This window comes from Triticum aestivum, chromosome 5A (assembly GCF_018294505.1).
Source record: "Triticum aestivum cultivar Chinese Spring chromosome 5A, IWGSC CS RefSeq v2.1, whole genome shotgun sequence".
Classification (NCBI taxonomy): Eukaryota; Viridiplantae; Streptophyta; class Magnoliopsida; order Poales; family Poaceae; genus Triticum; species Triticum aestivum.
The window spans coordinates 319,383,715-319,410,930 of NC_057806.1; the positions used below are offsets into that span (position 1 = coordinate 319,383,715).

Genomic DNA, 27,216 nt, shown 5'->3' on the forward strand with positions numbered 1-27,216 from the left:
TCACCTTCCTTCGAGACAACGCAGACATCTTCACCTGGCTACCCGTCCATATGCCTAGAATTCCCAGGGAGGTGGCCGAGCACAGGCTTGGCATTGACAAATCCATCAAACTAATCAAGTAGAAGCTACGGCATTTTAACCTCAAACAGAAGAAGGTGATACTTTGAGAAATCAAGAAGCTGCGGAAGGCGAACTTCATCGAGCCAGTCCTATAGCCCACCTGGCTATCCAATCCGGTGTTAGCACCGAAGAAGAGTGGGGAACTTCGACTGTGCGTCGACAACACACGCCTAAATAAAGCCTGCCCACCGAAGAAGAGTGGGGAACTTCGACTGTGCGTCGACAACACCCGCCTAAATAAAGCCTACCCTGAGGATTCATTCCTGCTACTCCCTCTATCCATCTATATAGGGCCTAATGTGTTTTTCAAGGCTAACTTGACCACATGTTACAACAATAATATATGACATGCAAGTTACACAAAGCATACCGTCAAGTTAGTACGTGAAAGGAGCTTCTGATGATATAGTTTTCGTATTATACATCTCATATACTACTAATCTTATCAATAGTCAAAGGCAATATTGGAAAACTCATTAAGCCCTACATATATGGATGGAGTACCCTAGATAGACCCGATCGCCGACTCCACATCAAGCTGCAAGTACATGTGCTTCCTGGATGCTTACTCCCTCTGCCACCAGATCCGCATGAGAGAAAAGGATGTGCCCCACACCAACATTATCACGCCCTTTGGCACATTTTGCTATAAAAATGCGACCTTTGGGTAGAAGAACGCCGGTTGCACATAGCAGCACGCCATGTAGGAAACCTTCTACACCCAGATAGGTGAGAAAACGTGGAAGCTTATAAACCTGGTCATCAAATCGAAGATCAAGGCAATCCTCGATATGCCATCACCAACCAACCTCAAGCAGGTTCAAAAGCTCATGGGATTGATGGTTGCCCTAATTTGTTTTATCTCCCTACCAGGCGACAATCTCCCTTTCATCAAGCTGCTACACAACACAATGGTGTTATGTCAACCACATGTTGAAGAGTTCTTTTCTTTTTGTGGATCTTGTACGTTTCATTTCATTGGAAAGGAAGGGTTTGAGTTACAGTCCTACTAGGAGGCAATTACAAAGCCAAAATATGAAATCAGTGGATGTCCAAGGTCTGGGGGATAACAGCTCCAGATAGATTTTTTGCTTCCCATCTTTCCCGGTCCAATTTGTCGTTTCCCCAACCTCGCAGCTCGATTCCCTCTACCACGACGAGGGTTGCCTCCGACCATAGCGCGTGCTAGTTCACCCCTCAGCAAGCTGCCCCAACTCTTTGTCCAGTTCGAGTCGATGTTGAGTCGCTGCCTCTACGCCTATGTTGGGCCACTCCATCCAGCATGGATGTCGCTACGACTGCATCTGCACCCATCGAATTGACACGCTATCTCCATGCGTGTCGCATACTGCCATCGTCACCCTGCCTCTGTCCACTCGTCCGCGCTTGCAACCACCCAACAAAAGCCAGCCGCTGGCGCCTCGCGCCGAGCGCTCCCTCTGTCGAGCCTTCTTCCATCTCTGCGGGCACTGTCGCCCGAGTTGCCTTCCCCAACAACCGTCATCCCAGTGCCCGCCACCTGCTTTCCTACCTAAGCACCCACCTGCAAGATGCCACCGAGCTGGTTCAACACTAGAGTTCATGCCAGTTCCACAGTAGGAAAACACACCAACACATGCATGCCTTATAGGTAATTCCACTGTCTTGGTCATTCGCGACTTGGGGGCTCGACCTCCTTGGTCCCTTCCCCATTGCTCCTGGTGGGTGGGTTCAATTCCTGATTATGGCCATCAACACATTCACAAAGTAGATCGAGTCCCTAACCAACATTATCGCAACAAAAAAGCCTTTGTCCCAAGCAAGTTGGCAGAGAAATGTATATAATGCAACGTCTTTATACGATTTGGCATCCCGAGTAGGATAATCGCTGACAATGGCTCCCAGTTCACCAGCTAGAGGTTTTTGGGATTCTGCGAGGACTATGGGACAAAAGTGTGCTTCGCATCCGTCGCACATCCCTAGAACATGGCTAGGTCGAGCACGCCAAGAACATATTACTACACAGGCCATCAATCGCGAGGAACCAAAAGGTTGCCCGGCCTTGGTAAAACTTGGGTGAGTGAGCTACCCACACTGCTTTGGGAGGCATGCATGCAACAAAGTCACGCCGTTGGTCAAAAGCCTTTCTTCCTCCTCTATGGGTCCAAATTTATGATCCCTTCCGAGCTGAAGCTACAATTCCCTCGAGTTACATGTTTTAATGAAAATAAAAAATGCAACACCGCTTGGATGAGTCGAAGTACTTGAGGAGCATCGAGATATCGCCTTCACACGTGCAACCAAGTATCAACAAGATCTACGTAGTTGTCCAGAAGACCAAAACGTCACATGAGGAAGCGGATTATGGGGGTAGGGGTTCTCGCCCTACGAATATTCAGTCAACTGAAGTCCTCCCTCATTTCCTAAATGAAATCAACAACACAGCACAACAACGTTCCACAAACATAGCACAATCTCAAGGGTCATTTACACAAACTGGGATGCGCCTTTTACCTCCAAGCCTCCATAATCGAGTCCAAGAGCAAGCAGACCTTAGATGCCGAAGGTCCCGACTTGTGGAGTCAAACCTCTAGTGTCTTGGCTTTGTGCTCTGAAGTCCGAGCCACACCCCGTGTCATGCTAGCATCCACTGTCGCTAATTCTTTCCTCTTCCCAATCTCAATGAATTCGTCCTTGGCCTTCTGAATGTGAAACTTAGGCCCCAATCGGGTTCTGGTGATTAATGACAAGGAAATTAAGAGGACTAATGCTTTATCAAGTATACTTCGGGAATGGGCTAAGTATCCTCCATTTTGATGAGTGGAAACATCATTGGTGGCCCCTTGCTTTCCATGCTATCAAGTGGTTGGTTCTTCAAGCTCATAGTTTGCAATTTATAGATTCTTAGTGGATCCAAGATCCACATTGAGTTCAAGGACAACCGCACTATCAAGAGGGCACATGAAAAATAACTAGGGATGCACTCTATCTCAAGATCCACAACCAAATCCCCAAGTTTTGCACTGCTTCCACTCAATTCCTCAAGTTCTCCACTTTCCTGGTACTTCTGAGTATTTCGTACCTGGTACTACTGACCCTGTGAGCATCGAGTGATCTTGTCGAATGAACCCTGCTCTACAAGTGTTTGTCGAAACCGCCTCCATTTTCCTCCGTTACCATCGAGCTTTGATCCTGCCAAGAGAATCTCTCTTAGCTCCGATAACTTCGGGCCTAACCTTTTTCAACACTTCCAAGCACCTCTCAGTTTGTATAGGTCCAATACTCCCGAGCAAATGTTATACGGCACCTCCGAGCTGAGAGATTGTCGTTTTTGCACCATTTCATTCTAAGGCTTGCTCTTTTTCTCCTTTTCTTCAGTACTTCGGAGCAAGTTTCTCCTTCACGCTGAGATGAGCTTCTTTGTGTTTGGTACCTCCAAGCTTTTTGTTTCCAGCACCTCTAGGTATTTGGACTTCTAAGATCATGGATGCAAGGTGCTTAATTATTTTTCTCAAGTAACATTGCTTACTTCAATAGCAGGGGTGCCAAATTAATCATCTATGTTCTATAAATAAGCACCGGTGCTAGGAAAAACTAGTTCTCTTTTGTACATGGCCTAAGAGGCTTACTAGGCAGCCCAGTACCTCCAAGCTCCAGGTACATATAGGAATGTTCGTTTTCCTACCTAACAGTTCAAATTTTGAACAGGCCCGCTACTACAAAGAATACCATGTGGTACTTCCAGGGTGGTTGTCTTTTACTGTTCAACGGTTAGATTTCTGCTTTTTCTATAAATAGACGCCACACCCCTTGAGTGGGTGAGCACTTTGTGAGCGTTTCCGAGAATAAAGCTTCTCGGCTGCTGAGCCGGAGTATAGTTAGTACTGGAAGTACAAAAGGCAGGACAAAAAGAATGTGTGCATCTCCGGTGTCAAGCTGTTCCTTGTTGCCGCCCTTGTGTCCACCTTCCTCTTCCTCTTTTCCTTGCAATGCTTTCCCGAGGAAAGATGGGAGAAGAAAAGCAGTGTTGGACTCTGTCTCCCTCCCTTCCCCTCCCTCTCACTCCCTCTCGAACAAAAATATATATCCAATAACTGAAATTTAAGAATTGGTTCATACCTGCTGCAATATAATGGGACCACCTTGCCAAGAATAAAGCTTCTCGGCTTTCATCATGTCTACAATTTTTGTCACGAAAGTCTGCATTTCAGCCTGTTGAAACATTTATACGGCTTAGTGGTTAAGGAGTGCTTGAGGATGCTCCTCCCACTAAAATCAGTGTTGTAACTGTACATCGTTTCTACACATATAAGTGCAGGAATCATGTGACTTCATGCAGCATGAAACTCTTATAAGATGGAAAATCTATGATCTGAAGAAAGCCATGGATCAAACTGTGAAATGTTTTTTTACCTTGTATGGCTCATTGTCAGTACGAAATTCTATGCCAGGGATATCACGTAACCAAACTGGGAAACCACTGCACAAATGCATGACAAAAGGACAGATTAATAAACATCATGAATAATACTAAGTATTTTTTTCTCAAACACGCAGGAGAGCTGCTAAATAGGGTAAAAAAGGGCAGCCCGGTGCATCTAGCTCCCGCTTGCGCAGGGTCCGGCGAAGGATTCGACCACTTTGGGTCTATTGTACGCAGCCTTTCCCTACATTTCTGTAAGAGGCTGTTTCCAGGACTTGAACCCGTGACCCTGCTAAATAGGGTAAACGTAATAAAAAATAATTGTGCAAAGCTGTAACCATGCAATTACTAAGATAATGCTTATTATTACAGAAACTACTGACGTTATGTTTAATGTAGAGGGAGAGAAAACTCAAACGACAATCTACCATCAAAAGTTCAATTGCACAAGGAAGAAGAAAATTTGTAACTCTGAAATATAATAACTGGGGCCTCTAAAGTACATAAGTGTAGCTCGTAACGTGTTTAAATTAGCTGCATTTATGAGTGCAACTGTGAAGTTTGATTGCTTTGATAAGTGGCAGCTATGAGATAAAAATAAGGAGGTATACCAATTATAGAGCACCTCCTATAATTAGCCCTTTCCTTTTTTTTGTGTGGGTGATAATTAGCCTTTTCCAGTGCCACTGTATATTAGTAGAAATAAATTGTTTGATTTGATGAACTCTTGACATACACCAACTGTGGTGTTCCCTTACGGCAGTAGAACTACATTTTTGTTCACAAACACCTCTTCCTCTACGTTTCCAGAGCTTCACCAGCTTCCCTTTTTTAATGAAGGAGGGCAAAATATGTCATCCTCCTAAAATGTAGGACATGTGAAGTGTCATCCAAATGCTATAGAAATCATGCATATTCGGCCCATTTAACATCCAATGGTTACTTACTGAGGTAGCTAAGGTAAACGTTCTCAGACATAGTGATTGACTTAAGCCTATACAGACAAGCTAGAAAGGATTATGTTAGTTGTAAAATGATGTGTATGTGCATGAAGACAACAAACACATGTCCGTGTATACCAATAATCAAAAAATAGAGCAAGAGAAAAAATTATAACACAACTGAAAACTCTAGTAATTAGTACGGATGTGATCAGGATATTTCAAAAGTCCACTGTCAAGATATAAACAGACCCGAAATTCCATTCAGCACAAGCATATGGGCCGATACGAAGGAGAAAAAATAGGCCTTCGGCAGCAACCAGCTTCACAAATCTCACAAGATCAAATCTGTCTTCAAAGTAATACTGGGAAAAATGGAAGATGCATAAGTTCATATTCAAGGACAAAATATGTACAACTGAAGTAAACGAGTAGGCAACTACATTACCTGACCTTTGGCTGGTTCATGCCCATTCCAAAAGACATATGTCTCAATTACATCTGCACCACCTTCCTTGCACTTTGCAATTATACTAGGCCACATCTAGCACAATTTGCAAGAATTTAGTTAGAGCTACAAGCAATACAAACACCGTATTCCTGGGCAAACAAAGAACGATGCTAATCGCTCAGCAATTAATTTCATGCAGCACCCAGCTATTTGAAGCACAAGAAAACTACCAAAATCTGATGTCCATACTAAAAGTGATAATGAAACTCAGTCTCACACGGACGCCTCAAGAAGAGCCAGTGTGAAAATCTCTTGACACCCTCACGCACACCAGTGTCAGTTACAATTCCATCCAACTCGCTAACCGCAAACGAGCTTCGAAGGAAGTTCATGGAGGAGCAAGCCATGGTTATCCACCGTGCTATGAAGAAAAAATACTCAGGTTTTCAGTCTATCCTAGTTTAACTTCTTTTTATTATGGGAGAACACCAATTTTGTTCGTCCCTGCTCAATTGCAGCAGCCCCGACCACCACGGATCAAGCCACCACAAATCCCACATTTCCGCCGCACCAACTCGAACCTGATCAGGCATGAGTAAGCTCTTTGGCGGGGCGGCCTACGATATTGCGGCATTGAGGTAATGGAATAAACTCGCTCCGATAAGAGGGGGAAAACTACAACGGGTTCCGCCCGATGCCAACAACTCCACCAGAGGCTGCCTTTTTTTCCGGTAGCAACAGACGCTGCCCTTGCACAAGCCGCGGACGGCATCCTCACCTCGGGTGTGGCGCGGGGGTAGTGTACTCCTGCTGAGACGAGCATCCTCCGCTGCCCGCCGATGCGCACCGCGCGATGGTCGTAGCTCACGTTGAAAGGCTCGAAGTAGGGCCCATCCGCCCCCCTCCCCACCACCTGGCTCAGCTCCCCCGCCGCTGATGCTGAGGCGGTGAAGTAACCGACGACGACGAGGAGGAGGAGGAGGGGGAGGAAGGGGGACCCAAATCGCGAGGGCGGCGGCGAGGCGGCCATGGCCAGAAGCAGAGTAGAAGCACAGGGGGGTTACGGGGAGTGTATAACAGAGAGGCGGATGAAGCGAGGTTTTTCCTATTTTCTGTTGGATAATTTTGTTTTACGGAAGCTCTGACTAGGACAACGGATTGAGATCAGGATGAACGGAGCATAGCCAGATCGGAGATGGCGTATTCCAAACTCGAACTTGTTGCCGATACCTCACGCGACGCATTAATGATTGGAGTTCTTTTACGCGGGGAAATGATTGCGATACGTGGAGAGAAAGTAATTATACAGTACAACAAGAGCAATAAACCAGTTAGCAAGCAGCCGGCCATAGGTCAACTTTCCATCTATTTATCTTTAATCAGGATCATAGGTCAATACCATGTCATCTATGAAACCTTCACACATATAGCTCCCCTCTCTCACTAATTTAGAAAGGGTTTCACTTGTCAATGAGAGGCGACCGTGGTGGGCGATGATGGCGGTGGTACAGTGACTCACATCGGTGGTGTCGCAGTGGTACGACTGTTGGGCCCATGGGACTGGGGTACCCAGGGCCATCTGTCTGTGGTCCAGGACACGACGCCCTTACAAGGCCCAAACTGGCCCATCGTCAGGACTTCACGAGCAGGCCCCTTCGTGAGGACCCCGCCTCGCGGGGAGCGCGCCCTCAGGTATCAACAAAAATACCTCGTGTGAGGACTTAGTCGTGAGGCCAACGCATCTTTGTAGTAGCTTGAGAGGGGTTGAGCAAAATCAAGAGACGCAACACAAGATAAGGATTTAGACACCTTCGGACCCCGAGAAACATCATCCGGTAACAACTCTACGTGTTGTTTGTGGCTAGGTTTTATTATCATCACGAAGGAGTCGCCGTAAACCGGCTCTCCCAGTTATCCCTAACCCTTAAGATTATTTCCTCTCCCTCTTGGGGTGCCCTGCCCCTCCTCATATATGTTGAAGGGGCGGATTACATGTAGAGTCCGACTCGGATTAAGACTTAAACTATTCTGACTTCTCTTCATGGGCTTAACGTCTTGGGCTTCATAACGTCTCGGCCTTCATAACCCCAGGCGACTCTATGCCGCCGGGTTATGACTGTCAACCAGTTATCACTGTCTGTCGGGTTATGACTGTCAACCAGTTATCACTGTCTGCCAGGTTATGACTGTCTGCTGGTTTATGATGGTCTGCCCGGTTATGACTGTCCACCGGTTTATGATGGTCTGTCGGGTTATCGTCTGACTTAACACCTGCTGGGTTATCATCTGACTTAACACCTGCCGGTTTACCAGGTCCGAGCCGGGTTATAGCTCCGGCCGGGTCATACCGCGAGGTATATCCTCGACATTAGCCCCGGTTTAATTTGGATTTATCCATGTTAAACTGATCCTAATTATCCTTAAGTCCTTGTCACTTCCTTCCTCTAGAAAATCCAGATCAATAGACCAACTTCATAGTCAATTTGCTTGTAGAAGAAATATTATAAACAAAGAATCCATTTGAATCGTCCTTCAATGCTCTAACTTGACAAAAATACTGGCCTTTGAAATATTCAACTGATTTTCAGCCGGTTTAAGGATGTAGAACTTGCCAATTTATAAATATTGATGGCATCGGGTCATAATTGCAGTTAACATCAAGCTTGAAAATATATCTCTTATATGCCTATCACTTGTAGCCCCCAAGTTTTAAGAAGGTAGCGTAGCAACAGCTTAAGACTTGTTTCAATATAAATGTCACAACCTTGAAGAAATCCGATTTGTTCATCTCCGTCATTAGTCATAAACTGAGTATTCCACATATGTAGCCCCCAAGTGTCGGATTGTCATGCTTGCAGCAACCTGGGATTTGAAATTGCCTTATGCTCATAAAAATTTCAACCAGTGTAGCCCCCAAGGGCCGGGTCATTATGCAATAATGAGCAGGGACTTTGTAAATATAATCATGTAGATTTGAGCAGTGACATGTAGCCCCCATCGTAGGGGTTGAACCCATGTCCACAAGGTTAAGAGCTTTGTGCTTTATCAACTGAGCAACGGACCCTTCAATATAATGGATTTAACTTGTGTACCTTGAATTATTGACAGGAGCAATTGGTAGCCCCCAAGGGCCGGCTCATTACGATGTGATGAGTCGGGTCTTCAATAAGGTGAGCAAACAATGACTTTGCATTAGCCCCCAAGTGTCATGGTGCATACTTGCAGCGACATGAGACTTGTGTATTTGATGTAATCTCAACTTGAATAATGTAGCCCTCAAGTGTCGGGTCGTAAGCCTGCAGCGACTCGGGACTATTCCTTCCATTGTAGAATAACTTATATCCATTGCGCTGAAGCGACTTTGAAAACCTCAATCATAATATTGGTTATTGATAACCATAATAAAAATTCAGTCATGTTGGCTATTAAAGATTTGAATAATATAACCTGGTTTGAAAACTGATTCCTGCCACATAAACCGGTATATTCGTGGACATATGATACATGCTATGATGATGTAATGATGATGCAATATATGATGATGTATGTGTATGATTAAGAGGGTTTAAGTTATGGTTCGGATACGACCAGAGCCCCCAAGTAGTCATAATTGTGGCATTGCGCCGATCAAGAGGTGTAGCTATGGTTCGAATACGATCAAGCCCCTAAGTGATTTCCCTGTTATCCTTATGCCTATCAAGAGGTGTAGCTATGGTTCGAAAGCCCCCAAGTGATTTCCCTGGTGGCCTTACATCAATCAAGAGGGTATAAGGTATGGTTCAGATACGACCAGAGCCCCAAGTGATTATCCTGGTGGCCTTACGCCGATCAAGAGGGTATAAGCTATGGTTCACATACGACCAGAGCCCCCAAATGATTTTCCTGGTGGCCTTAAGCCTATCAAGAGGTGTGACTATGGTTCGAACATAGCCTCCAAGTGATATTGTGAGTTGTGCTCAAGGGATACCCATGTTTGAGTTGTGCTGTGCAGCAGACTCTCTTTGTCCCCTTATGATAATATTGGCTTGATAGCCGGATTACCGAAGTAACCAGAGCTGTGCTCTTATGATAATATTGGCTTGATAGCTGAATCAAGAGGGTAGTAACGCTATGTTCTCTTTGATGAATACACCTATGTTTGAAAGGAAGCCCCCAAATGATATTGTGAGTTATGCTTAATGGGCACCTATGTTTGAGTTGTGCTTTTGCAACAGACTCTCTTTGGTCCCTTTAATTTTTCCTGAGGATTCGAACTTGCGAGAGATTATTCTTTTGAATTGAAAATTCTTAAACCGGATATTGAGAGCTTCAAAGCTTTGTGGGAGACAACTTTCCCTTGAACTGCAATTTAAACCGGAATCTTTCTTTTTAAGCCGGGAATTTTCTGACGGCATTTAAATTTGCACCAATATGACAGTTTAGGGTCCTGCATTAGATAACTTTGCAAGCCAGAGTAATTGCTCTTTAAAGAAAGCAATATATAATATAAAAATATACTGGATGATTTCACCTGATATGTCAGGCCAGTTAATATCCACCGTGGGATTGATGATCACCATGGTGAAGCTGACGTCAATCACGGTCGAGTCGGTCGTCAGAGCATATAAATGAATCGGCCGCGATGTTGTAAACCGGTGCGGACGAGCAAGTTGTCCCCCGCGTTGTAAACCGGTGCGGACGCGTGAACCGGTCGTCCGCTCATCGGATAATATGACACGGAGCAAAACTGAAGGAAATATGCCCTAGAGGCAATAATAAAGTTATTATTTATTTCCTTATAATCATGATAAATGTTTATTATTCATGCTAGAATTGTATTTACCGGAAACATAATACATGTGTGAATACATAGACAAACAGAGTGTCACTAGTATGCCTCTACTTGACTAGCTCGTTAATCAAAGATGGTTATGTTTCCTAACCATGAACAATGAGTTGTTATTTGATTAACGAGGTCACATCATTAGTAGAATGATCTGATTGACATGACCCATTCCATTAGCTTAGCACCCGATCGTTTAGTATGTTGCTATTGCTTTCTTCATGACTTATACATGTTCCTATGACTATGAGATTATGCAACTCCCGTTTACCGGAGGAACACTTTGGGTACTACCAAACGTCACAACGTAACTGGGTGATTATAAAGGAGTACTATAGGTGTCTCCAATGGTCGATGTTGGGTTGGCGTATTTCGAGATTAGGATTTGTCACTCCGATTGTCGGAGAGGTATCTCTGGGCCCTCTCGGTAATACACATCACATAAGCCTTGCAAGCATTACAACTAATATGTTAGTTGTGAGATGATGTATTACGGAACGAGTAAAGAGACTTGCCGGTAACGAGATTGAACTAGGTATTGGATACCGACGATCGAATCTCGGGCAAGTAACATACCGATGACAAAGGGACCAACGTATGTTGTTATGCGGTCTGACCGATAAAGATCTTCGTAGAATATGTAGGAGCCAATATGGGCATCCAGGTCCCGCTATTGGTTATTGACCAGAGACGTGTCTCGGTCATGTCTACATTGTTCTCGAACCCGTAGGGTCCGCACGCTTAAGGTTACGATGACAGTTATATTATGAGTTTATGCATTTTGATGTACCGAAGGTTGTTCGGAGTCCCGGATGTGATCACGGACATGACGAGGAGTCTCGAAATGGTCGAGACATAAAGATTGATATATTGGAAGTCTATGTTTGGACATCGGAAGTGTTCCGGGTGAAATCGGGATTTTACCGGGTTACCGGGAGGTTACCGGAACCCCCCGGGAACCATATGGGCCTTCATGGGCCTTAGTGGAAAGGTGAAAGGGCTGCCCACCAGGGCTGCGCGCCTCCCCCCTTCCCCTAGTCCTATTAGGACTAGGAGAGGTGGCCGGTCACCCTTCTCCTCTTTCCCCCTTTGGGGATTCCTAGTTGGAATAGGATTGGAGGGGAGTCCTACTCCCGGTAGGAGTAGGACTCCTCCTGCGCCACCTCCTCCTGGCCGGCGCCTCCTCCCCCCCTTGGCTCCTTTATATACTGAGGCAGGGGCACCTCTAAACACACAAGTTGACACAAGTTGATCCACGTGATCGATTCCTTAGCCGTGTGCGGTGCCCCCTGCCACCATATTCCTCGATAATACTGTAGCGGAGTTTAGGCGAAGCCCTGCTGCTGTAGTTCATCAAGATCGTCACCACGCCGTCGTGCTGACGAAACTCTTCCCCGACACTTTGCTGGATCGGAGTCCGGGGATCGTCATCGAGCTGAACGTGTGCTCGAACTCGGAGGTGCCGTAGTTTCGGTGCTTGATCGGTTGGATCGTGAAGACGTACGACTACTTCCTCTACGTCGTGTCATCGCTTCCGCAGTCGGTCTGCGTTGGGTACGTAGACAACACTCTCCTCTCGTTGCTATGCATCACATGATCCTGTGTGCGCGTAGGAATTTTTTTGAAATTACTACGAAACCCAACAGTGGCATCCGAGCCTAGGTTATTGATGTTGATGTTATATGCACGAGTAGAACACAAGTGAGTTGTGGACGATACAAGTCATACTGCCTACCAGCATGTCATATTTTGGTTCGGCGGTATTGTTGGACGAGACGACCCAGACCAACCTTACGCGTACGCTTACGCGAGACCGGTTCCCTCGACGTGCTTTGCACAGAGATGGCTTGCGGGCGACTGTCTCTCCAACTTTAGTTGAACCAAGTATGGCTACGCCCGGTCCTTGCGAAGGTTAAAACGGAGTCTATTTGACAAACTATCGTTGTGGTTTTGATGCGTAGGTGAGATTGGTTCTTACTTAAGCCCGTAGCAGCCACGTAAAACATTGCAACAACAAAGTAGAGGACGTCTAACTTGTTTTTGCAGGGCATGTTGTGATGTGATATGGTCAAGGCATGATGCTGAATTTTATTGTATGAGATGATCATGTTTTGTAACCAAGTTATCGGCAACTGGCAGGAGCCATATGGTTGTCGCTTTATTGTATGCAATGCAATCGCGATGTAATGCTTAACTTTATTACTAAACGGTAGTGATAGTCGTGAAAGCATAAGATTGGCGAGACGACAACGATGCTACGATGGAGATCAAGGTGTCGCGCCGGTGACGATGGTGATCATGACGGTGCTTCGGAGATGGAGATCACAAGCACGAGATGATGATGGCCATATCATATCACTTATATTGATTGCATGTGATGTTTATCTTTTTATGCATCTTATCTTGCTTTGATTGACGGTAGCATTATAAGATGATCTCTCATTAAATTATCAAGAAGTGTTCTCCCTGAGTATGCACCGTTGCCAAAGTTCGTCGTGCCGAGACACCACGTGATGATCGGGTGTGATAAGCTCTACGTCCATCTACAACGGGTGCAAGCCAGTTTTTGCACACGCAGAATACTCAGGTTAAACTTGACGAGCCTAGCATATGCAGATATGGCCTCGGAACACGGAGACCGAAAGGTCGAGCGTGAATCATATAGTAGATATGATCAACATAAATGATGTTCACCATTGAAAACTACTCCATCTCACGTGATGATCGGTCATGGTATAGTTGATTTGGATCACGTAATCACTTAGAAGATTAGAGGGATGTCTATCTAAGTGGGAGTTCTTAAGTAATATGATTAATTGAACTTAAATTTATCATGAACTTAGTACCTGATAGTATCTTGCTTGTTTATGTTGATTGTAGATAGATGGCTCGTGCTGTTGTTCCGTTGAATTTTAATGCGTTCCTTGAGAAAGCAAAGTTGAAAGATGATGGTAGCAATTACACGGACTGGGTCCGTAACTTGAGGATTATCCTCATTGCTGCACAGAAGAATTACGTCCTGGAAGCACCGCTGGGTGCCAGGCCTGCTGCTGGAGCAACGCCAGATGTTATGAACGTCTGGCAGAGCAAAGCTGATGACTACTCGATAGTTCAGTGTGCCATGCTTTACGGCTTAGAATCGGGACTTCAACGACGTTTTGAACGTCATGGAGCATATGAGATGTTCCAGGAGTTGAAGTTAATATTTCAAGCAAATACCCGGATTGAGAGATATGAAGTCTCCAATAAGTTCTATAGCTGCAAGATGGAGGAGAACAGTTCTGTCAGTGAGCATATACTCAAAATGTCTGGGTATAATAATCACTTGATTCAATTGGGAGTTAATCTTCCGGATGATTGCGTCATCGACAGAATTCTCCAATCACTGCCACCAAGCTACAAGAGCTTCGTAATGAACTATAATATGCAAGGGATGAACAAGACTATTCCCGAGCTCTTCGCAATGCTGAAAGCTGCGGAGGTAGAAATCAAGAAGGAGCATCAAGTGTTGATGGTTAACAAGACCACTAGTTTCAAGAAAAAGGGCAAAGGGAAGAAAAGGGGGAACTTCAAGAAGAACGGCAAGCAAGTTGCTGCTCAAGAGAAGAAACCCAAGTCTGGACCTAAGCCTGAAACTGAGTGCTTCTACTGCAAGCAGACTGGTCACTGGAAGCGGAACTGCCCCAAGTATTTGGCGGATAAGAAGGATGGCAAGGTGAACAAAGGTATATGTGATATACATGTTATTGATGTGTACCTTACTAGAGCTCGCAGTAGCACCTGGGTATTTGATACTGGTTCTGTTGCTAATATTTGCAACTCGAAACAGGGACTACAGAATAAGCGGGCACTGGCAAAGGACGAGGTGACGATGCGCGTGGGAAACGGTTCCAAAGTCGATGTGATCGCAGTCGGCACGCTACCTCTACATCTACCTTCGGGATTAATATTAGACCTAAGTAATTGTTATTTGGTGCCAGCGTTGAGCATGAACATTATATCTGGATCTTGTTTAATGCGAGACGGTTATTCATTTAAATCAGAGAATAATGGTTGTTCTATTTATATGAGTAATATCTTTTATGATCATGCACCCTTGAAGAGTGGTCTATTTTTATTGAATCTCGATAGTAGTAATACACATATTCATAATGTTGAAGCCAAAAGATGCAGAGTTGATAATGAAAGTGCAACTTATTTGTGGCACTGTCGTTTAGGTCATATCGGTATAAAGCGCATGAAGAAACTCCATACCGATGGACTTTTGGAACCACTTGATTATGAATCACTTGGTACTTACGAACCGTGCCTCATTGGCAAGATGACTAAAACACCGTTCTCCGGTACTATGGAGAGAGCAACAGATTTGTTGGAAATCATACATACCGATGTATGTGGCCCGATGAATATTGAGGCTCGTGGCGGTATCGTTATTTTCTCACCTTCACAGATGATTTAAGCAGATATGGGTATATTTACTTAATGAAACATAAGTCTGAAACATTTGAAAAGTTCAAAGAATTTCAGAGTGAAGTTGAAAATCATCGTAACAAGAAAATAAAGTTTCTACGATCTGATCGTGGAGGAGAATATTTGAGTTACGAGTTTGGTGTACATTTGAAAAACTGTGGAATAGTTTCGCAACTCACGCCACCCGGAACACCACAGCGTAATGGTGTGTCCGAACGTCGTAATCGTACTTTACTAGATATGGTGCGATCTATGATGTCTCTTACTGATTTACCGCTATCATTTTGGGGATATGCTTTAGAGACGGCCGCATTCACGTTAAATAGGGCACCATCAAAATCCGTTGAGACGACGCCTTATGAACTGTGGTTTGGCAAGAAACCAAAGTTGCCGTTTCTTAAAGTTTGGGGCTGCGATGCTTATGTGAAAAAGCTTCAACCTGATAAGCTCGAACCCAAATCGGAGAAATGTGTCTTCATAGGATACCCAAAGGAAACTGTTGGGTACACCTTCTATCACAAATCCGAAGGCAAAACATTCGTTGCTAAGAATGGATCATTTCTAGAGAAGGAGTTTCTCTCGAAAGAAGTGAGTGGGAGGAAAGTATAACTTGACGAGGTAACTGTACCTGCTCCCTTACTGGAAAGTAGTTCATCACAGAAAACTGTTTCAGTGACACCTACACCAGTTAGTGAGGAAGCCAATGATAATGATCATGAAACTTCAGATCAAGATACTACTGAACCGCGTAGATCAACCAAAGTAAGATCCGCACCAGAGTGGTTCGGTAATCCTGTTCTGGAGGTCATGCTACTAGATCATGATGAACCTACGAACTATGAAGAAGCGATGGTGAGCCCAGATTCCGTAAAGTGGCTTGAAGCCATGAAATCTGAGATGGGATCCATGTATGAGAACAAAGTATGGACTTTGGTTGACTTGCCCGATGATCGGCAAGCAATTGAGAATAAATGGATTTTTAAGAAGAAGACTGACGCTGATGGTAATGTTACTGTCTACAAAGCTCGACTTGTCGCAAAAGGTTTTCGGCAAGTTCAAGGAATTGACTACGATGAGACCTTCTCACCCGTAGCGATGCTTAAGTCCGTCCGAATCATGTTAGCAATTGCCGCATTTTATGATTATGAAATTTGGCAAATGGATGTCAAAACTGCATTCCTGAATGGATTTCTGGAAGAAGAGTTGTATATGATGCAACCAGAAGGTTTTGTCGATCCAAAGGGAGCTAACAAAGTGTGCAAGCTCCAGCGATCCATTTATGGACTAGTGCAAGCCTCTCGGAGTTGGAATAAACGTTTTGATAGTGTGATCAAAGCATTTGGTTTTATACAGACTTTCGGAGAAGCCTGTATTTACAAGAAAGTGAGTGGGAGCTCTGTAGCATTTCTGATATTATATGTGGATGACATATTACTGATTGGAAATGATATAGAATTTCTGGATAGCATAAAGGGATACTTGAATAAAAGTTTTTCAATGAAAGACCTCGGTGAAGCTGCTTACATATTAGGCATTAAGATCTATAGAGATAGATCAAGACGCTTAATTGGACTTTCACAAAGCACATACCTTGACAAAATTTTGAAGAAGTTCAAAATGGATCAAGCGAAGAAAGGGTTCTTGCCTGTGTTACAAGGTGTGAAATTGAGTAAGACTCAATGCCCGACCACTGCAGAAGATAGAGAGAATATGAAAGATGTTCCCTATGCATCAGCCATAGGCTCTATCATGTATGCAATGCTGTGTACCAGACCTGATGTGTGCCTTGCTATAAGTTTAGCAGGGAGGTACCAAAGTAATCCAGGAATGGATCACTGGACAGCGGTCAAGAACATCCTGCAATACCTAAAAAGGACTAAGGATATGTTTCTCGTATATGGAAGTGACAAAGAGCTCATCGTAAAAGGTTACGTTGATGCAAGCTTTGACACTGATCCGGACGATTCTAAATCGCAAACCGGATACGTGTTTACATTAAACGGTGGAGCTGTCAGTTGGTGCAGTTCTAAACAAAGCGTCGTAGCGGGATCTACATGTGAAGCGGAATACATAGCTGCTTCGGAAGCAGCAAATGAAGGAGTCTGGATGAAGGAGTTCATATCCGATCTAGGTGTCATACCTAGTGCATCGGGTCCAATGAAAATCTTTTGTGACAATACTGGTGCAATTGCCTTGGCAAAGGAATCCAGATTTCACAAAAGGACCAAACACATCAAGAGACGCTTCAACTCCATCCGGGATCTAGTCCAGGTGGGAGACATAGAGATTTGCAAGATACATACGGATCTGAATGTTGCAGACCCGTTGACTAAGCCTCTTCCACGAGCAAAACATGATCAGCACCAACGCTCCATGGGTGTTAGATTCATTACAGTGTAATCTAGATTATTGACTCTAGTGCAAGTGGGAGACTGAAGGAAATATGCCCTAGAGGCAATAATAAAGTTATTATTTATTTCCTTATAATCATGATAAATGTTTATTATTCATGCTAGAATTGTATTTACCGGAAACATAATACATGTGTGAATACATAGACAAACAGAGTGTCACTAGTATGCCTCTACTTGACTAGCTCGTTAATCAAAGATGGTTATGTTTCCTAACCATGAACAATGAGTTGTTATTTGATTAACGAGGTCACATCATTAGTAGAATGATCTGATTGACATGACCCATTCCATTAGCTTAGCACCCGATCGTTTAGTATGTTGCTATTGCTTTCTTCATGACTTATACATGTTCCTACGACTATGAGATTATGCAACTCCCGTTTACCGGAGGAACACTTTGGGTACTACCAAACGTCACAACGTAACTGGGTGATTATAAAGGAGTACTACAGGTGTCTCCAATGGTCGATGTTGGGTTGGCGTATTTCGAGATTAGGATTTGTCACTCCGATTGTCGGAGAGGTATCTCTGGGCCCTCTCGGTAATACACATCACATAAGCCTTGCAAGCATTACAACTAATATGTTAGTTGTGAGATGATGTATTACGGAACGAGTAAAGAGACTTGCCGGTAACGAGATTGAACTAGGTATTGGATACCGACGATCGAATCTCGGGCAAGTAACATACCGATGACAAAGGGACCAACGTATGTTGTTATGCGGTCTGACCGATAAAGATCTTCGTAGAATATGTAGGAGCCAATATGGGCATCCAGGTCCCGCTATTGGTTATTGACCAGAGACGTGTCTCGGTCATGTCTACATTGTTCTCGAACCCGTAGGGTCCGCACGCTTAAGGTTACGATGACAGTTATATTATGAGTTTATGCATTTTGATGTACCGAAGGTTGTTCGGAGTCCCGGATGTGATCACGGACATGACGAGGAGTCTCGAAATGGTCGAGACATAAAGATTGATATATTGGAAGTCTATGTTTGGACATCGGAAGTGTTTCGGGTGAAATCGGGATTTTACCGGGTTACCGGGAGGTTACCGGAACCCCCCGGGAACCATATGGGCCTTCATGGGCCTTAGTGGAAAGGTGAAAGGGCTGCCCACCAGGGCTGCGCGCCTCCCCCCTTCCCCTAGTCCTATTAGGACTAGGAGAGGTGGCCGGTCACCCTTCTCCTCTTTCCCCCTTTGGGGATTCCTAGTTGGAATAGGATTGGAGGGGAGTCCTACTCCCGGTAGGAGTAGGACTCCTCCTGCGCCACCTCCTCCTGGCCGGCGCCTCCTCCCCCCCCTTGGCTCCTTTATATACTGAGGCAGGGGCACCTCTAAACACACAAGTTGACACAAGTTGATCCACGTGATCGATTCCTTAGCCGTGTGCGGTGCCCCCTGCCACCATATTCCTCGATAATACTGTAGCGGAGTTTAGGCGAAGCCCTGCTGCTGTAGTTCATCAAGATCGTCACCATGCCGTCGTGCTGACGAAACTCTTCCCCGACACTTTGCTGGATCGGAGTCCGGGGATCGTCATCGAGCTGAACGTGTGCTCGAACTCGGAGGTGCCGTAGTTTCGGTGCTTGATCGGTTGGATCGTGAAGACGTACGACTACTTCCTCTACGTCGTGTCATCGCTTCCGCAGTCGGTCTGCGTTGGGTACGTAGACAACACTCTCCTCTCGTTGCTATGCATCACATGATCCTGTGTGCGCGTAGGAAATTTTTTGAAATTACTACGAAACCCAACAAAAACACCGTTGTAGAACGTTGCCAGTGCATGCTCTATACCCGCAGTATAACAATAATTTTACATGTATATAAAAACACCAATAGGAGAGTGTAATGGTGCTCAGAGGAATTAAAATGTACTGATAAAATAAATAAGAAAGATAACACCTGATTTTGTTTTTGTCGGATGAACGCAGATACTGGTGCCATATAATACTGGGTAGTATATGCACGTTGAGCTCCGCTGATGTGATGTAGCATAACATCCACGTGACCTTTTTTTGAATGAACACTTTCTGATGTAGTACTGCTATGTATAGCTTTAGTATTTATAGCACCAGGCCTCCACGTAACCTGCCCTCCTTCGTCTTTTTCTTGTCTCACATGAGGTTTGTACGTGGATCACTTTGATTGAAAATACCATGTAGGCCACTCATGAGTCGTGATACCCTCATGTTGTGACTGTCAGGTACGTGGAGGGATAACTTGATCAATGTGACATAGCACCTTTAAACCGGAAGAAAATGATAGAACGTCATCTGCCTCCCTCTGCTGACACATGTCATCTGGACTCCATTTTTTTCGAAAAAGGGATCTTCCCGGCCTCTGCATCAGAGTGATGCATACGACCATCTTATTAAAACAAATAAAAAGGTTTCAACAAGGTTTCAAAGTCTCCAACTGAAAAAAGAGAAAAAAACTCACACAGAGCTAAAATGGGCTAGAAACACAAACTAGCCAAATAAAGGACGCCACAACCGGCAGGCTAAAGAGAGATAGGTAAAATAATTTCCTATCCTATTACATGACCGCCATCCAAACCGGTTGAAGATATCCCGAGCTACCAAATCCCAGGGGACAGATCCAGTAACCAAATGCTCCATGGCCTCCATCTGAGTGAGTAGCACCACGAACGGATCAAAGTCGTGGCTCGGAAGATAACCTGCAAAAAATGAATACGTGATGTTCTGTTAAAAACCAAATCATTTCTGCAAGTCCAGATAGTCCACATCAAAGCGCATACTCCTACACGAATATGTCTCGCTAAGTCGGGCTCAATCCCATTAAGCCACGTCCCAAGTAACGTGTTGACAGAATTCGGTGGAGTAATATTAAAAGCAATGTGGACCGTCCGCCAAAGAACTTTGGCCAGCGGGCAGTCAAGAAACAGGTGCTTGATCATCTCATCCCGATCACAGAAACTACACCTAGTAGGTCCTGTCCAATTACGCTTCGTCAGGTTGTCCTTAGTTAAAATAACTTGTTTATGGACAAACCACATAAACACTTTTATTTTCAATAGAACTTTGACAACCCAAACATGCTTGGAGGTAGGAATGAAGCTCGAATTGATAACATCAATATACATTAATTTAACTGTGAATACTCCAGACCTAGTAAGCTTACAGCGTAATTCATCTGGTTGTTGAGAAAGCTGAATCTCCATCAGTCTCCTAACTAGACGGAGCCATTTTTCCCAACGATTGTCCGCTAGCAATCGTCTGAACTAAATATTAAGGGGGATAGATTGAAATACCGTTGCAACGAACACCTCTCGTCGTTGACCAATGCGATAGAAAGACGGGTATTGAATGGCCAAGGGTTCCTCTCCGAGCCAAGTATCCTCCCAGAAACGTGTACTAGCACCGTTGCCAATAATGAACTTTGTCCTATTAAATAAGGATTATTTGACTTTCATCAGTCCTTTCCAGAAAGGCGAATCGGTCGGCCTGACTGTCACCTGGGACAAAGTTTTGGTTTGAGGTACTTGCTACGAAGGATTTGCGCCCACATGGCATCCGTCTCACTGGACAGCTTCCACAGCCACTTACTGAGAAGGCATTTGTTCTTAACTTCAAGATTCTCAATACCAAGACCCCCTTGGTCTTTCGGTCTACAGATGATATCCCATTTGGCTAGGCGGTATTTTCATTTTAGTTCATCACCCTGCCAGAAGAAACGTGATCGATAGAAGTCCAGTCTTTTCCTGACTCCAACTGGGACTTCAAAGAACGACAAGAGAAACATAGGCATACTCGTGAGCACCGAATTTATCAGAATTGATCAGCCTCCGTATGACATGAGCTTGCCCTTCCAGCAACTCAGTTTCTTTTCAAATCGGTCTTCGATGCATTTTCATTCTCTGTTTGTTAGCTTACGGTGGTGTATTGGTGTACCTAGGTAAGCAAAAGGTAAAGCCCCCAAATCGCGCCCAAACAATTGCCTATAAGCCTCTTGTTCATCCTTGGCTCTACCAAAGCAGAACAACTCGCTCTTGTGAAAGTTAATCTTTAACCCAGTCAATTGTTCGAAGAGGCATAACACCAACTTCATATTTCTCGCCTTGGCCAAGTCATGCTCCATAAAGATGATTGTATCATCAGCATACTAAAGGATGGATACACCTCCATCAACAAGATGAGGTACCAAGCCACCTACTTGACCATTCTCCTTAGCCCGTCCTACCAGAATTGCTAACATATCAACCACAATGTTAAACAGGATAGGGGACATCGGATCTCCTTGCCTTAGGCCTTTATGTGTCTGGAAGTAATGACCAATATCGTCATTCACTTTAATTCCAACACTCCCTTTTTGCATAAACGATTCAACCTGGCGGCGCCAGACTTCATCAAAACCTTTCATACACAATGCGTGTTGGAGGAATGGCCACTTGACTTTATCGTACGCTTTCTTGAAATCCACCTTAAAAACCACTCCATCTAATTTTTTTGAATGGATTTCATGGAGCGTTTCATGAAGAACGACCACCCCTTCAAGGATGTTTCTGTCCGGCATGAAAACAGTTTGGGACTATTGCACCGCAGAATGCGCAATCTGTGTGAGCCTATTAGTCCCGACCTTGGTGAAGATTTCGAAACTAACATTGAGAAGGCAGATCGGCCTAAACTTCTCTATTCTCACAGCATCCGTTTTCTTAGGAAGCAGTGTGATTGTTCCAAAATTCAATGCACTTGCTTTCGCTCTCTCCACCTGATTTCCTCCAAAAAAATAACACCAACCACCGGCCACCGGCGGCAACCACCGCGGTAGGATGCAGGCACCACCAGCCGCTGCAACCACTCCACTCGCTATTCTTTTTCACCGGGTCAAACTCCCCCTCATAATCCTTTACTTCAAAGAGCCAAGACGCTCAAGGGTGCGTCAGTAAGGCGGAGCGATGCTGTGGCGGCTCATCGGCACAGGGCTGCGTCACAGGTAATAGGAGGTGAGCACGGCGAGGCGACTTGATGGTGATGGCGGCGAGGTGGCTGGCCAGGTTGGAGTGCGGCGGCTTGAGGGCAACCGCGGCAGCTCGCGGTGCCTTAGCAACTTGGAGGTAGATGCAACCGGAGGAGGGTGTCAAGGCGCCGGTGACTCGAAGACGACGGCTCAAAGGCGAATGTTGCGGCGGCTCCGCGGGGGCGAGGCCGGCTCGATGCGACTCGGATGGCGAGGCGAGGCTCAGCGGGGGCGAGGCGCGTCAGAAAATCACTAGTGAACTCCTGGCGATGGGGCCGGCGAGTCATAGCGATAGAAGCGGCGCAGGGTGAAGTGACTCTTGGCGGTTTTAGGCGACAAAGTCCAACTCGTAGCCGCATACTTGCAGGCGCTGACTTGGGTCGCAGGTGAACCGGCGTCGGCGATTCAGAGGCGGGCGAGTCCGAGGTAGAGCCGGCTCATGGAGGAGCGGTGGGTTGAAGCATGGCCACAACGACTGAAAGGCCAGGCGGCCCGAGGATGTCCCTAGCAAGGCGGAGCTATGGTGGCGGGCTGGCTTGGCAGCTCACGATGTAGGTGAGGCGATTTAACTTGAGGCCACATCGACGCGCCGGTTTATCCTGAGGCCATGGAGACGCGCCGGTTTAACTTGAGGCGAAGCCGATGGACCGGCGTTGGTGAGTTGGAGCAGCAAAAGTGGGACTGCGGCGGCGAGTTACAGCAGCTCGACGACAGCTGAAGCAGGGACGCTAGGAGGCACCGCGGGTACTAGACTGAGGAGCAGCGTCGGCCGGGGCGACACACACAAGAGGCAAACTGCTGAAAAGTACGGGAGGCTCGTGGGCGAGGAGGCCTCAAGCACGGCTGGTTCACGCAACAAGGTTGGTGGCTTCAAAAGCATGGAAACGGGTGGATCCTGCTCATTACGACCATGGTGGAAGTGGGCGCGGTGAATTGGCCGCAGCTGTACGTGACTCATCGGTGAGGCGGCCATGGCAGTTTTGTAGGTGAGGTCGCGGCAACGGCGATTCTGAGATGATGGAGGAAACGACTCGGTGTGGTGTGGCGGCCGGCCATGACGGCAGAGACAGGAGGTCCGATTCGTCAGTTCAGTAGCGACTGCGAGATGGCCTGATGGTGGCTTGTAGAAGAGGCCCGAGGCCACCGGCCCGCTCGCAGCAGCAGGATCAATCCGCGGCGGATCACGGTGAGGGCGGGCTGTCTTGGCACAGGCGACGACTCGGCGGTCGGCGGCTCAAGAGGCTGGCACCCGTAGCCGCAGCGGTAACTTGTTCGTGGACGTGCACTTAAACGGTGGCGGTTTGGAGCGAAATTGCGGCGTCGGCGACTTGAAGCTCTGGCGAGGCGAAGCCAGCGGGTGGCGGTGGCGGGTTGAAACTGAATCAGCGGCGGCCTTGAAACGGGGCGGCGGGCGGGCAGGAAGGCGAGGCGAACAGAGGCCACGACAACTATGATGGTAGCGGCCGGTTCATCACTCAAGCATGGTGGATGGCGGGTTGGCGTACAACTCATCTTGGAGGTGACGTCGTGCAAAAAACAAGCCAACGCAGTGACGGCTCTGAACCGGCGAGGCTGCCGATTGACCGAGCCAGGGTGGCCTGGCCATAGTAGAGTCAGAGCGCAGCTAAGGTGGCTTACGGCAAGGGGAGGCCGTGGTGACTCAGTGGAAACCGCTCGAACGCAGAAACGAAGGCGGAGACGAGTCTATTCATGTTGACCTCTTCCTCCAGGTTGTGGTCATAGGTTGTGATTGAAAACGGCGTTTTGACGCATAAACAAGCCCACAACAGCGGAACGAACCATGGTGGTGGCAAGGCAAGACGGCGGTTTGAGGAGGCACCGGACCGGCGACCCACTACAGGGTCCGGCGACTTGGCAAAAACTGAAGCGAAAATTGAGCTGGAGACCTGCAGAGGCAAAAGCTAGATGGCCCGATGAACCAAAGCGAAAACCGAGTCTACCTCCGGCTCCGGGTCGTTGTAATCGAAATCGAGTTGAAGAGCCGATGGCGCGAGTCTGTGTAAATGTGGTACATGAGCCGGTGACTCGGGGAGTCAGGGTTACTTGACAAGACGGTGAACAATGGCAGAGCCGCGGCGGTTGCGGCGATTTACATCTGCAAGGTTTGATTCGGCAAGGCAGGGTCCGAGCTTGGAATTGGAGGCAGGCGGCGCTGGTGAGGTTGACTCGGACACATCTTTTTTAGGAAAAATTCCGTTGATCCCGGCAACTCGAAATCCACCAAATAAGTTGTAGGATTGCGGGGTAACCCTAACTCCTCTTGATCTCAACTTTGTATAATCCATTGCTGAAAAATTCCATTAATCTTTGACTGATAAACTTCTGGTTGATGTGAATCCTTCCAAACCGGTTTATTTTTCATCCGAAAAAATTGCAAACTTCTCGATCCCTGGGAGAGATCCCTTCAAGAACTCGTCACCACCATGCGTAGGCCCCACGGTGGGCGCCAACTGTCGTGGAATTGTCCCGGCAGATGTCCTAGTGTGAGGACTTAGTCGTGAGGCCAACGCATCTTTGTAGTAGCTTGAGAGGGGTTGAGCGGAATCAAGAGACGCAACACAAGACAAGGATTTAGATAGCTTTGGGCCCCGGGAAACATCATCCGGTAACAACCCTACGTGCTGTTTTTGGCTAGGTCTTATTATCATCATGAAGGAGTCGCCGTAAACCGGCTCTCCTAGTTATCCCTAACCCTTAAGATTATTTTCTCTCCCTCTTGGGGTGCCCTGCCCCTCCTTATATATGTTGAAGGGGCGGGTTACATGTAGAGTCCAACTCGGATTAAGACTTAAACTATTCTGACTTCTCTTCATGGGTTTAACGTCTTTTGCTTCATAACGTCTTGGGCTTCATAACGTCTCGGCCTTCATAACCCCAGGCGACTCTATGCCGCCGGGTTATGACTGTCAACCAGTTATCACTGTTTGCCGGGTTATGACTATCAACCAGTTATCATTGTCTGCCGGGTTATGACTGTCTGCCGGTTTATGATGGTCTGCCGGTTTATGTTGGTCTGCCGGGTTATCATCTGACTTAACACCTGCCGGGTTATCATCTGACTTAACACCTGCCGGGTTATTATCTAACTTAACACCTGCCGGTTTACCAGGTCCCAGCAGGATTATAACTCCGGCCGGTTCATACCGCGGGGTATATCCCCGACAGGGGGTACCCAGGGCCATCTGTCTGCGGTCCAGGACACGACGCCCTTACAAGGCCCAAACTGGCCCATCGTCAGGACTTCATGAGCAGGCCCCTTTGTGAGGACCCCGCCTCGCAAGGAGCGCGCACTCAGGTATCGACGAAAGCCTTGCGAGGCCCTCTCGCAGGGCGGCTTCCCGACGCTTGAAGGAAATATGTCCTAGAGGTAATAATAAAGTTGTTATTTATATTTCCTTATATCATGCTAAATGTTTATTATTCATGCTAGAATTGTATTAACCGGAAACTTAGTATATGCGTGAATACATAGACAAAAGACAGTGTCTCTAGTATGTCTTTACTTGAGTAGCTCGTTAATCAAAGATGGTTATGTTTCTTGACCATAGACATGTGTTGTCATTTGATGAATGGGATCACATCATTAGGAGAATGATGTGATGGACAAGACCCATCCGTTAGCTTAGCATAATAATTGTTTAGTTTTGCTGCTATTGTTTTCTTCATGACTTATATATGTTCCTCAGACTATGAGATTATGTAACTCCCGAATACCGGAGGAACACCTTGTGTGCTATCAAACGTCATAATGTAACTGGGTGATTATAAATATGCTCTACAGGTGTCTTCTATGGTGTTTGTTGAGTTGGCATAGATCGAGATTAGGATTTGTCACTCCGTGCATCGGAGAGGTATCTCTGAGCCCTCTCGGTAATGCACATCACTATGAGCCTTGCAAGCAATGTGACTAATGAGTTAGTCATGGGATGATGTATTACAGAACGAGTAAAGAGACTTGCCGGTAACGAGATTGAACTAGGTATGATGATATCGACGATCGGATCTCGGGCAAGTAACATACTGATGACAAAGGGAACAACGTATGTTGTTATGCGGTTTGACCGATAAAGATCTTCGTAGAATATGTACCAACCAATATGAGCATGTAACACCCAGATAATTATGCTACAGTAATCCCACGTTAATGATGCCACGTCACCACGATTACTATTGTTAATCTAGAGTTAGTTCAAAACCGATTCAAATTCAAATTTGAATTTAAGCCAAATGATAAAAAAATTCAAAAGTTGAAACAAAAATGTCCGGACCGTGCCAAATATGGCATAAGTAACTATGGTGTAGAAGACACAATTTTATAAAATACTTAAATGCCCTAAACTAAATAAAACAGAAAAGAAAAATAAATAAAAGAAAGGAAAATACAAGAAACAGAAAAGAAAACAAAAAAAGAAAAGAAAAGGAAGAAACACCCCTCCCCCTGGGCCGAATGGCCCAGCTAGCTAGCAGGCCACCAGCCCAACCGGGCCACCAGGCCGGCCCACCCCACTCCTCTCCATAACCCTCCCTGAGGAAACCCTAACCGCTCCCCACACCTCACTCGCCCCACTCCTCTCTCCCCCTCCCCATTCTGG

The 27,216-nt window shown here is 46.0% G+C and overlaps 1 protein-coding gene across 1 annotated transcript in view; it reads right to left on the bottom strand.

Annotated features, from left to right (window-relative positions):
• Positions 1–7,055, bottom strand: part of LOC123103132 (beta-galactosidase 15) — a 31,055-nt gene extending 24,000 nt beyond the window's left edge. Inside the window, exons 1-5 of the mRNA XM_044524630.1 lie at positions 6,693–7,055; positions 5,912–6,007; positions 5,716–5,828; positions 4,513–4,579; positions 4,219–4,311 (exon numbers count right to left, since the gene is read on the bottom strand). Of these exons, the coding sequence (XP_044380565.1) occupies positions 4,219–4,311; positions 4,513–4,579; positions 5,716–5,828; positions 5,912–6,007; positions 6,693–6,944 (621 nt within the window). The 5' untranslated portion in view covers positions 6,945–7,055. The remainder of the gene's footprint in view (positions 1–4,218; positions 4,312–4,512; positions 4,580–5,715; positions 5,829–5,911; positions 6,008–6,692) is intronic.
• Between the last annotated feature and the right edge of the window lie 20,161 nt (positions 7,056–27,216).